This window comes from Melanerpes formicivorus, unplaced genomic scaffold (genome assembly GCF_026170545.1).
Source record: "Melanerpes formicivorus ecotype bairdi unplaced genomic scaffold, bMelFor1.0.p_v2 SCAF_88, whole genome shotgun sequence".
In the NCBI taxonomy this organism is placed as follows: Eukaryota; Metazoa; Chordata; class Aves; order Piciformes; family Picidae; genus Melanerpes; species Melanerpes formicivorus.
The window spans coordinates 1462318-1475351 of record NW_027142440.1 but is presented as its reverse complement, the minus strand read 5'-3'; the positions used below and the strand labels follow the sequence as shown (position 1 = coordinate 1475351).

General features: G+C 50.7%; 1 protein-coding gene across 8 annotated transcripts in view; it reads right to left on the bottom strand.

Moving 5' to 3' along the window:
• CUX1 (cut like homeobox 1) overlaps window positions 1-12795 on the bottom strand; it is a 461619-nt gene extending 448824 nt beyond the window's left edge. For all 8 annotated transcript variants that reach the window (XM_068165418.1, XM_068165419.1, XM_068165412.1 and 5 more), the window contains exon 1: window positions 12671-12795. In XM_068165418.1, the coding sequence (XP_068021519.1) occupies window positions 12671-12733 (63 nt within the window). In that variant the 5' untranslated portion in view covers window positions 12734-12795. The remainder of the gene's footprint in view (window positions 1-12670) is intronic.
• Window positions 12796-13034: the final 239 nt, after the last annotated feature.

The window sequence follows — 13034 nt, the reverse complement described above, 5'->3', positions numbered from 1 at the left end:
CAGAGCACCACGCTTCAACTGGAAATAAGCAGCAACAGGAGCTGAAGGGTGCCTTTTGGCCATGAAGCACTTTGCTTTAATGGTTTCCATAATGTCAGCCTTGGTCAGAGCCTTTCCATGGCCAGCTGCCAGGGTGATACCAGGCCACATACCTGAAGAGTGTTCAAAGAGAAGGGTGCCTGAAACACAGGAAACTGCTATCGTGACCCATATTGTGCAGACACGTTTGCACTTTGATCTCCTTCCCTTGCAACCACACTGCCCTGTACCCACCAGATTCACCTGGTATGGTCAAAGAAGAAATCAAGCCTACAAGTTCTGGTTACAAATCCAGTTAAAGCTGCCGGTTCCTGTCTTTACCTTTCCTTAAGGAGCAGATGGAAGGCAGCAATAACCATCTGTGTAAAGCAGCAGCAAGTGTGGTGCACCAGAATTCTACCAAGACACACTAGCAGGGTCAGTCCAGTCTGCCTCTACCTGCCCTCTTCAAAGATTCCAAACCAAAACCAAGCCCACTTGTGAAAGAACCCTTGGCACCTTTGACAGTAGCACAACTCAGTTCTGGATCCTGGGGCAATTCCAGTTTGGGAACAAAGTTCTGCTTTGCCGGGTTTAACCCCCACTCACCTGGGTGTGCTCCTCACCCCTGCTGACCTGCTGGGTAAAACATCCAGCTTCCACGCCCCACCACAAAATTGATTAGCAGTAAAACTAAACCATTCCTCCACATGCAAAGCAGCAAATGTTTTGAAATCCTTCAAGATCAAAGCTACTCTATTAATAAAATGGTATTTTTATATTCCTTGCAGCTGAAAAATCCAATTAAGTTATTACGGTGACCTTTCACCAGAGAACTAACTACTGTCACAGCGAGGAGGAAGTATCAGCAGACACCCTGAGCAGGGCTCCAGCGAAAATGGGAGAGAGACCAAACGACACTGAGTTGTTTTACTTCAGTCACCAGGATGGTAAAGGATGGCCTAATTCAATGGAAAGATCTGAAAGGCTTTTATTAGGTCTCCAAAGCAGTGTAACTGACAGTTAAACAAACAACGTGTCAGGCCTTAAGTCAGTATTTAGAAAGGAAATTTATAATGAAGAGCTGACAATCAAGAAACCCTACAAAGGGGCTGCTGCCAGCCCTCAACTTCTCATTTAAAAACCCCTAGCTAGAGCCTGAGAATTTCTTACCACTGAAATTAGCTCCCTGATTTGTTGGTCAAATGCTGACAGCAAATCAACAGGTCCCAGAAACATTGTGACTGATGACTGCCTTCTGCCATGACCTATCCAGATGCAAGGAGAGAGAGCAAGGAATGCCCCAAAACAATTGGTGTTTTTTCCACACCAGACATGCATGCTAGTTTACCACCTGCCACTTAATCTACTTCTACAAGACCAAAGTTCACCTAGAAAATGCCAGTTCCTGCATATATCCATGTATGAGAAGCTTCCACATTTGCTCACGTGCTCCAAAAGGAAGCCTCCAATAGAGACCTCCTGCTCCCATCACCTTTCACCGGCAAGGACCTTAAAGGCTATCAGGAGTTGCAAGCGCAGGAGACTGAAGACATAACAACCTTTGGCACAGCAGGCAGCAGCCAAGCACAGAAAGCACCTTTCACAGCACTGAGTGACTGAGCAGAGCATGCCCCAGTCCCAGACTGACTTTTCAGTGCAGCTCCCTGGCAGGAAAGTTCATTTGGAAAAGGTGGCAGATCCAGCAGCTCTGGGGCACAGTGACCACTTCCTAAGATCCCTGAAACTGTCTGAACTACCACCAAGTTCTTCTAATCCTAGTTCAAGCAGGTCTTCACACTCCAGTTTTAGCCTTTAAGTCCTATTTAGAGGACAGAAAATCCCAGAGAGTGACATTAATCGAGTTTTACTTAGCTTGGCACATTAAAGAACTAACTATTCTCGGGATACGCCAGGACATCTCAGATGCTAACGGGTTTGAACTTATCTCAAACAAGCTGATCACAGCACAGTGAGAGAGCTGTTTTAATCCTTCAGTGCTGTAGTTAACATATCACCAAGAAAAAAAAAATCCCACACAGTTCCAGACACATGAGCTGATGGCATGGAACACAGCAAAGGACTCCGAGTCAGAGAGGAGCATCAGGCACTGCACAGAAACAAGCAGCTGTACAAAACAGGGTCCCAGTTGTGGGACTGACCCAAGCTCTGTCTGCACATACCTAAAAAGCCTGGAAGTGGCTCTTCCTCACGAGAAAACAGCAAACAATGTTTTACACATAAAACTGAGAGCATGGCTTTGTAGGGCAAATTAATTTGAGTCAAAGTCTGATCTAAAACAGGGAATTAGTCCCTGGTCCTGCAGGGTTTAAGGACCACCAGAAGCACAGACAGCAGCCAGAGTCTTGTGGGGCACGGCTCGCACCAGAGGAGCTTTCTTTGTCAGGAAAATAAATTCACACAGACCCAATCTTCCCTCCTTGCTGCCTGTTTCACCACACACCTAATGCTGCTTCTATCCTGCAAAGCAAAAGCACGGCAGCCCCCCGAGTTTACCCCTACAAAGCAGCAGCAAGTGACTTCTGAAAGGACTGAAAAAGATATTCTGAGTTTCAGCGGTAATTAGCAGTGTAACGCATGTTTGCTTGGGAAAACAGGCAGGGTGTTGTGACAGGAGCGGGGAGATGAGCTGAAGACACAATATTAGCAAGCTGCCCTTGTCCAACATCCCAAAAATTTCGATAGCAAGACTCCATGCCAAAGAAAAACGTGCCAAAACCTCTGGGGAAAAGCAAGCCAGAGCTCCTGAGAGAGCCAAGGCAGAGCTGGAAGAAGGGAAGAGTCAGCAGGGTATTCACAACCTTTTTACTTAAAATACATCAAACCCTCACATAAGGCACTACAGAGGTGTCTCCACAGAAAATCAATTGCAAGACAACTGGCTCCTTGTTTTTAAATGTTTAATATCATCCCAGCTCCACAATTAGCATTAGACAAGCAGCTACGCTCATACCAGACATACCAAAGCCAAGCTAAGCACTATCAACATTAACACACACACAGAAGTTGCAACAGAAAAATAGATGCTTAGCCTGCAGACAAAATGAAGCAGATCATGTTTCCAATCACAGACAAAGGCTACATTTTATTTCTGCCTGAAAATTAAGCAGACATCTTTAACTGATAACATGACACAAATTTATTCTGACATGCGCAGGCAATAAAATGTCTAAATACCCAATAAAACCGAAATGGAAAATAATTACAGACAAAACACAAGCAGAAATTTTATTGAGCCCTTCTGACAGCATTTGTATTTCACATCAAAGAAACAACAGGGATTAAGTTGATTAGAAACATGAGATAAAGGCAGAGAGTGAGAAGCCACTGGACCAGTACGGAGAGATTCGTCTCTCCTCGCAAGTTAACCACGGGCCGGGTCAGAACAGGCAGCTCCTTCCCACCCAAGCTCGGTCAGAAGGCTGCCACTACGCATGTGTTCAAAATTAAGCACATGTGATAATGCTTTACTGGGTCAGGGCCTTTGTGTTGTGCTAAACAGGGATAAAGCTCATTCACCTTTGCAAAGTTCAGGCAGCTGAGCGCAGCAGACCCGCCCGCAGCGGCAGCCGGCAGCTCAGCACCTCTCCAGCCTCATAGCTATGCGGGAAGCAAAGGCATGCAAAATGAGGAGCTGATCAATAGTTCTGATGGCACAAGCAGACATCTAAATCATAACCTCTAACCCTGCTGACAGCCTTAGCAGGCTATCGATACTTAGACTACAAAGCCTGAACAGTTTGGATAAGAGATAAAAGTCGCTGCCAGGAAAAGTTTCAAGCTGCCTCATCCTAAGTGTTCTGAGAATAAAGAACTGCAGCCTTCAGATACGACTCCAACACCTTGCACGGCAACTGCTCTGAGCACATCCCTCTCTTTGGCCACTCAGGGGGCTTGTCAGTCCTCACGGCTCGGGAAAAGCCTTGCTGCCGACTGGGGATGCTCCTTCACCCCAGCTGGCCTGTCTTCCTGAAACAGGGAGCTGTTTCACACCGAGGGCTGCAGCCAGCCAAGGGCTGCAGGCTTAAATAATGCAACCACAAACTGCCAAAGATTAAATTCGACATTTATACCACTGGGCATCTTGAATGTATATTTTAAACAGCTTTTAATGTACAGAGAAGTCTGAAGGGAAACCTGGCCTGGCCCTCAAACAGTTCACCAAAGACGACGCAGGTAAAGCGAGGATCTGTGTACGTATGAATGAGCGACTCCAGATGATAGCTTTATAATCATCTGCAGGAAACATTCTCTCCCAGCGATCCAGCACCAATCAGAAACAGTATTATTTCAGGACACTCAGCTACTCAGTTCTTTTTTTCACATTCATTTCCACAGACACTGCTTCCAGCAACACGCCTGCAAAGCACTCAAGAGTGCCTCTGTGCAATCCATTTAAAAAGAAACCTAACAAAGGTGCACAACAAGGGCTTTTTTTTTAATCCATAGCACAGAATTAAGCTGTAGCAAAAAGGAATAGTAAGTGCTAACTCACAACCTTGCATCTCAACAGTGCTCTCAAAGAGCGGTGAGGAGCATTATCAATGTTTTCCAGACAGAGAGTTAAACAGGCAGAGGCCTGGTGACAGGCTCAGAGGCTGGAGCAGACCCACAGCAGAGCTGAGGACAGACAACATCCACTGCCACAGCAAGCCAAACTCCCAGCTTGTTTCAAAGCTACTACTACCTAGTGGCTCAAACTGAATCCACACCAGTTCCCATAAGCATTACTGCCTGAAGTAGAGATTTTTGATGCAAGCCATTCTTGTTAGACCAATCTTCTGTGCTCCTTAAAACATCAGCAACACCACACAGCACCAAACACCTCACAGAGTACCAGAGAGAACAGAAGGAGTAAGACATTGTTCATCAAACCTTCCACCCATGTTTCATCATCTGCAGCATCACCTTTCAGCTTCACAGTTCAGTTTCTGTAGGAATTAAGCCAGGGCACTGCCATGCAAAACACTACCCAAGATACAGCTATTCTGACTCTCTTTAAAATAAAGAAGACAAAAGCTTTTAAATTGCCTCTTTCTTCTTCTGTTTTTTCCTCCCACAAGTAAGGACAATGAGAACACTTTTACTATTCATAATACCTGAAGTGATTAAAAAGCTAGCAGGAACTTAAGTCCTGTTTGTCACAGGGCAACATGAAAAGCCTGTCAGTGCCCACAGAAGTCAAACCATCACCCTGCTATCTCCTGTACACATCTTCCCAGGATGTTTCCACAGGCAGAGTGTGGTTGCAAACCCCAGGCTATCCTTTTATAGGTCAGCCAGTGCAGGTGAGCTGGATTTGATTGCAACACCAGAGCCCAGCCTTTGCTGGGAGCCCCTCCACGCTGCCCAGCTGCACTGCCGAATATTTATATAAATGCTAAAATAAGCTCTCCTCGTCCCCACACTGCACTGCACTAGGAGTTTCATTTCCAAGTCCTAGGCTTAAGCTCACTCCTTAACTCCTTCCTTTCTTCACTTCCTTCTATCCCACCCAGGCCTTTAAACAGCATCATTTCCCCCTCTCTTGCTTTTGTTTTTACTTCCCTGCAACACCACTGTCCTCAGCTTGTCTCTTGTGAGCTGCAGGCAGAAGCCAACATCTCTCAGCAAGGAAAGCATCAGAAGCGATTCAGGTTCCCTGTATGCACACACCCCAAAGCAATCCCACAGTGACACAGCAGTACAGGACCCTCCAATCTCCAGGGCTTGAGGGATTCCTGAAGGCCTGCAGGAGTTGGCCCTCAGCTGGGTCTCACCCACATACATGTGCAATGCACACCTAGGCTCACCTGACCATTCAGCACTGGAGGCAGCAAAACAAAGGGCCCAGCTCCACTGACATCAGTCCAGCCCTTTACCACTAAACTCTCACCTCACTCACAGAAGCCTCATAGTGGCACTGCCAGATGCTGTTATGTCCAAGTTTGCTTATTCACAAAGATACATTTCAACACAAAAATCAGCAACAACAAGAGCTGCTCAGCTCTGATGCATGAACTCCTCTGAAAAAGCCTCAGAGACAGCCATGGCCTACATCCTTACATGCCTCAAAAAGCTCACAGCCAGAAACACAAAGGTATAGAAGATTTTAAAGCATCTCAGTACAGCAGCTCAAGTATTTTTGTGCATCTGCTTTTGAGCTTTTCAAAGACAGAATCATCTTTACCTCTTTTGTCAGAGCTGATGGCTGTGGGTCCACGGACTTGACCAGGAGGCAGATAAGCACCTCCCCAGTTCCTCTCCTTCCACCTCATGAAACAACAGCACAACTTCAGCCCTCACTGAAACATCCTTATTACCCCAACTGTCGACAATGGCATTACATTTTTGCCAGGCAAGGAAGAGAGCGAGTTACCAGCAAGGCAAAAAGCATCGGTCTGAAAGGCTCCAACTTCCAACCCTGGGCCACTGTAATACACCTGCATGGAGCTGTCAGGCCACCTCCCAGCCTCAGCTCCTTTACACAGAGACAAGATGGGATTCATGCTAAATACTTCACTCTGCACATCACAGAAACAACCTTGTAACAGCACAGCAAGAACTGCTGTCTCCAGTCAGAATCAAAACAGAAGCAGGATCAAGGGGCTCTGTCACAAACTGCCCCTTGTGCTGGACAACAGGCAAGACCCCAGCTACATCCAACCTACACCCAGCACCTGCACACTGTTTAATAGACAGCCCTCCCTCTGCATTTCCATGTTCTCCACAAGCCCAGCAATGGAATATGCTGGATTTTCTTCACTGTAGCTAACAATAAAGCAGAAACTACTACGAGCTTACCCACCTTGCCAAACCAGAGGCAAGCTGAGAACACCCAGGTCACAAATCAGGTAGGATTTATCCTAGCTTTACTACTGCAATTGAGAGGTCTAACTTCCTCTCACATCTCCTGGTGATCTCAACACCACATCTGCAACCCTGTGTGTCCACTCCTGTGCAAGCCTCTTTGCCCTAGACTCCTTGCCTTCTGCTCACCACGCAGTTTCGGCTTTCTCCCTCTCAGCTTCACACGCTCGCTCGCTCCCTCCCTCCCCTCCTGCATGCACCGCTGGAACATTGTTGCTGCATTCCCAACCCAGAAAAGATCCTGTTTTCAACACCTTGCCCATGAAGGGGATGAGGAACAACCAAGCAGAAAGACAAGCAAGGAATAAAATGTAACACGTGCAAGAGAAGCCTGAATATGCAAGATGGGAACTTAGTAGCCTGCTTCCATCAAAAGGACAAGGCAATGAGCACTGCCTGCTGGCGTCTTGAAAAATACTAAGCATCCACACATGGATCTGTTCTCAAGCCACTAAATCAACTGCCTTCATTCTCAGCCTCTGTGTGAGCAAACTGAAACTCTGGATGATGCATTTTTCTACATCCACCCTTTGCATTACAAATCAGCTCGGGAATAAAGAATAATTGTTCGGTGGAATTCTCGCCCGCGTGCCGTTTCTCCTGCGGCAAATGTTTCAGCCCTAACTTATTTGGTACAGTTGGGCGCAGCCAAGGGGTGCAAGCCTTCCTCACACATCTCCCAGCCATCAGCACATTTCAAACCCTCACTGCTGCCACTTCTCAGGACATCAGCCAGCTCACCACAAACTTGGCACGAGAGCAGCGTGATTGACACACGCACTACCTCTGCCACGTTTCTGAGGGGCACGATTTCATTTGAGGAAGAGGAAAGAGGGATAGGAATTTTTTCAGATAGGTTCTTTCCAAGGAACAGAACTCAAGGAATAAGATTCAAGGAATCCTATGAAAGCCAGGTTCTCGAGCCAGAAGTACATCAAGGGCCTTTCTTCGAGGATGTAATGTGTGTTAGATGCCCAGGGACGCCACCACAAAGAGCCAAAGCTTCCTGCTGCAGGGAAGCAGCAGCTATCAGAGCACATCGGCAGCAGCGCCTCAGCTTTCACATCCTCCTCAGTTCCCTGTATTGCATCTTCCTGCAGGTCTCTGATCAGCTGGAGGGAGCAGAAGCATATTTACAGCATTTAAGAGACTCTTTTCCTGCTGCACATTTAGCTACCACTATTAACAGCAGAGCTCTGCCTGCTTGTAGGACAAACTGCAAGTTCTACAGCGACCTGCACAGCTAAACAAAATCAGACACTGGGACGCGAGCGCCGACCCCACCTCTGCTGGAGCGCATTAACTCCTTCACCTAAAGCAAACCAGCTTGTGCTCTGGTACAGGCAGAGCCAGCTAAGAGATGCCAACAACTCCACCTGGTTCCAATTCAATAATAGAAGCACTTCAGTATTTAAAAGCTTCTCATTGCTGCTTAGTTCCTCCAGATTTTGTTACAAATTTTATAATGCTGTAAGATCAATGGTTTACATTAACCAATTAGTCACGGCATGCACACAACTAATACCCCATCCTTACTTCCACCTTCTATGATGCAATACCGGGATGAGATTTTAAGAGAGAAACACTTGAGCAAAATTTGCCTTTGGATTTTCATTCCCTATCCTGACATCCACAAGCCACGGCCTCCTACTCACAAGCACCGAGAAACTGCGCTTTGTGCCAGTGTGTGCCTGTCCTCAAAAGCTAAGCTGACATTTTGAGCCTTGTCTTCAGTGTCAAATTACCTCAACAGATAGTTTGTTAACTTTTCAAACGCTATTAACGTCTCCTATTCATCCTGCAGATTCCACTTAGATCCCAGAGCCAAGCTGGACTTCCTCATAGACACTGCTGGTCAAAAAGGTCTGGCAGGACCAACTCTCTCCTCCGGTACAGATCAATAGACACAGATGTTCAGAAAGGTTAAGCACAGTCTCAGAGGACTGCATGTCAGACCCACAGGTATATGAAGATCGTTTGCCTTCTCCAGTAGAAGTTTGGGTTTATGGTGAAGGTGCCACCACAAACTACAATGTCCAGACAAGACCAAGCAGTAGGTAACCTCTGCCTGCAGCACAGCAGGCTCACTCAGATCACAATTTTCCCCAAACAGTTTTGACTGGGGGGCAACAGCACTTCTCCAGGGATTCCATTCACATTTACTGCCCCAATATTCTCCCTACACACTGCCTTGCCCTCAGTTAGCAAACACAGGTCCGTCTCCAACCCTGTGACGAACCAGGCAGAAATGCCACCCTAGCTCCATCGTTTCTTTAGGAGCTGGAACAGCCCTTCCTGGAGAGAAGGGTTAAGTGCTCAGCTGCACGCCTCTCAGGGAGAGTCTCAAGCAAAGAGCCACGTTTGATACCTGCAGAAAACTGCCATTTTTGCATTTCATATTCCATTTGTGAACAGACCTTTTTGTTCTTTAATCCAAGTTCTGAATTATTTAATCCTGCCTCCAACTGCTGAAATCTCTCTCCCTACAAACAAGAGCTTATTTAGCAAAAGGAAATAAATAATTAAAAGAGTCAGACCCTCAAGTGTTCCCAGCTCTGTTTTTAATTAATATTGATAAAAACCTCGAGAAACCTGCTGCTTGATATCACATAGCAGGTCGAAGCTCATCAACAGTTAAATGTCTTCTTCTAACAGAAGGCAGAAGAGGAAGTTGCAAGCAGGCAGGGTGCACGTCGCTGGCTGCCAGCGACAGGGGACTGCCTGCACAGCCTCAGCTCCTCACAACTTTCTTATGCAGAAGAAAGACAGCTTCAAAGCCACCCAGATCCCGAGCTACATGAGCTGGAGTTTACGGGGCACAGCTGCAACTGTGTCAAGCATAAATCCTTCAGGTTTGTTGGGTTTTGTTTGGTGTGTCTCCCCCTCCTCCCCCCCGGAACAGAGTAATGGAAGTGCAGACGAAAGCATTTTGATTTTCTCTAATTCCACCCTGGAAATACGTTACTCAAAATGAATGACGGGGGAGGGAGGGAGGGGGGGAATGGACAGTCATGAGGCTGAACTTCATGCTCAGTAAGGATAGTTTTTATAGCACATTGCTTCATCCGCAAGTGGGAGTAAATATTACACTACCACTTCGTGCAGATGGGTGGATAAAAAAACATAAACGGCTAATTTGAAGCCAATTAACTATTCAGCATATAGATGGAGGTGCTCTCCACATCTCTGGTCACTCCGGGACTCCCCACAGGCAGGCAGGCAGGCAGCCTGCCGAGCGAATAAACTTCGTGCTGCACCCAGCGCCCGGCGAAGCCGCCGAGAAGCGAGCAGCCTCAGCCAGCAACACAGACAGACAACCCCCAGCCCCCCCAAAGCAGGCGACGAAGAGCGTTCAAGCAACTTTAAGCCGGTGCTCCCAGAAGGCTTCAAAGGAGAACCCACAAGCTGTTCAAGTCAGACTGTCACATGCAGCCTGCAAAAACACGAGGAAGCTTTGCAGAGTGATACTCCACAACAGGTTTTACAGTGTGCACAGGCATTAAATTATGATAAAAAGTAAGCTTTGGGGTTTTTTTCCCCCCCCTAACTTAAAAAAAGAACTCACACAGAAGAGAACAATCTATCAAAATGCCATTGGGCTGCCTTCATTACTTCTTAGGATTTAATTTCCACGATTGATACTTTAGGGTAATATGTTTTAATCAATAAGCATTTCTGGAGGCTTTATTTGTAAGGGCAGCATTTGGGACTCCTTCCCTGTGAAATCTCACGCCACGGCGGTGACGTGCGGAGCGTTTATTTTCCTATGCTAAGCAAGTACAACCACACATACACAGAGGCAAAAGCAAGAGTCCACAATTAAAGATGTCAGACCTTGTTTAACTACATCTTAATTTAATCCATTTTATTTTATACAGTCCTACATCTGGAGCTCATTTGCTCTATTCCTGTAGGTATTCTGGGTCACTATTAAGAACCCTTTTAAGTTAGCAAAGTTCAGCCAAGTCTACCTTAATCCAAAGCCCTTAAAAGAAACAATAAAACCCGAAGAGGGAGGGGGGTTAGAAAGAAAAGCCTGAACCAAAACACTCCTTTACCCCACCTCCTAATGCACCTGAAAGTCAGCAGGCACCAGCCTCACACCACAGACCCTGCGCAGCACTTCCCGTTTTAGGGGTTGCTGAGTTGTTTTCTTTTTTTCAGCATCGCTCCCACTAGCTCACCCCCTCCGAGCCACGCCGAGGGGAGGGGAGGGCGTCGGGTCCCGCTTCCCGGCTCCCCCCCGGCCGCATCCCCTCACCTCCAGCGGGGCTGCGGCTCTGCCCAGCATCAACGCACCATGTCTCCGCCTGCCGCAAGGCTCCGGCCGGGTACCGCCGAGCCCGCCTCGGAGGGGGCCAAGGGTGGGCAGCCGGCGGCTTTCGAGCCAATTTATTTAAACGGGAGGCACCGGAGGGTTTGAAGAGGCAGGGCAGCGCTTTCCTGCACCAATCAACTGGGAGAAGCACGCATGTTGCAATCCCATTCAGCGGCGGGAGCAGCACCAATTCATCCTTTGACAACCTCGTCCCCCCCTCCCCAACCCGCCCAGGCCTTATCTATCGCCCAGCAATTCTATTAAACACTGGATCTGCAATTTCCTCAGGGCACGCACCCAGCGGGTGAAGGGAAGCTGGTTTGCGAGGACTCTGCCTCGGAGGACACAAGACTTCTAGGCTGTTGTGAGCCAGCACAGTACAGCATCAACATTCCGCTCATCTGTCAGATGCTGGGCGGCAGAGAGGCTGGGGAGCCGGTGAATTATGTAAGCCTGCCCTCCCGCCGCCGCCGCCGGCCATGCCCCGCCGGCCCGGACGCCCCCGCGCCCGGCCGGCCCCGCACCGGCCTCCCGTGCCCGCCGGGGGCCTCCCCGCTGGGCGCTGCCCCCGTCCTCCCCCACACCCCCTCCCGGGGCCGCGTGAGGCCGGGCGCTCGCCCTCTTCCCTCCCCGCGGGACCCCGCAGCGGCTCCATCCTCACCCCCCCCCCCCCCGCCCCGCCCGCCTGCGGCGGCTGCCCGCCACCGCCACCTGCCCGGCGCGGTGCCAGCGGACCGGCGGGAGCGCGGCGGGCCGGAGCCCCTTGCCCGCCGGCGGCAGCGGAGGGCCGGCACCCCGCGGCGAGGCGAGGCGGCGGCGGCGGCTGGGCAGCGGCGGGGGAGCGCCCGCCTGGCCGGCACCACAGCGCCCCCAGCCCCCGCCGCTCCGCGCCTGCACGCCGAGCCCGGCCGGCTCCCTGCGCCCCCACACAAAGTCCCAGCACTCGGTAAACTTTCCCCGGCTCCCGGCGAGAAAAGGCGACGGGGAAGCGGCGGCGGGAAGGGGCAGGCGGGGGGGGGCAGGCAAGCAGAGAGGCGCGGGGAGAGGAGCGGCCGCCGGCAGCCCCGCCGCCCGCCCGCCGCCTCGGCCGCCCTTTACGGCCCCGGCCGCCGGGGGGGAACGGGAAGCGGGGAAAGAGAGCAGCCCGGGACGGAGCGGGCGAAGCGGCGACAGCCCCGGCAGCGCCGGCTCCGGCGCCATCTTGGGCTGATCGATGAATTGAACAAAGAGGATCAATTTCCGATGGGGCCGGTGATCAATGGCGGGGGGGGGGAGGAGAGGCGGAGGGAGCGGAGCGCCGCGGCCGGGCGGAGCGGGGGGTTCCCTTTAGGCGGCGCGGGCCGGCAGCGGGAGGAGGAGGGGGAGGCCGGGCCCGAGGGAAGGCGGAGAAGGGAAGGAGGGGAGCGGGGGGGGGGGGGTCCGGCGGCGCGGCCCGGCCGGTGCGGCGAGCGGGGGGAGCCTGACCTGCAGCTGCTGTAAATCAAAGCGCTTCCAATATTGAAACATCGATCCCACATTGGCCGCCATCTTGAGACATATTGAGACAGAGTGAGCGGCTGATAGAGAGAGAGGGGCTGGAGTTCAGGAGCCGGGAGGGAGGGGGAGGGAGGGAGGGAGCCAGCGGGAGGGGGGGAGGAGGGGCGGGGGGGGCAAGGGGGAGGGAGGCGGGCAGGGAGCGCCCAAATCCCGGCCTGGAGCCCGCGCCCGCCCGGAACACGGACTCAGACCGCGCGCGGCTGGGGTGGCGGGGGGGGGGGGGGCTGAGGAGGGCAGAGAGGGAGGGGGCGCCGCGCCCGCGCGAGCTGACAGGGCGCGCATCGTCCCCCCG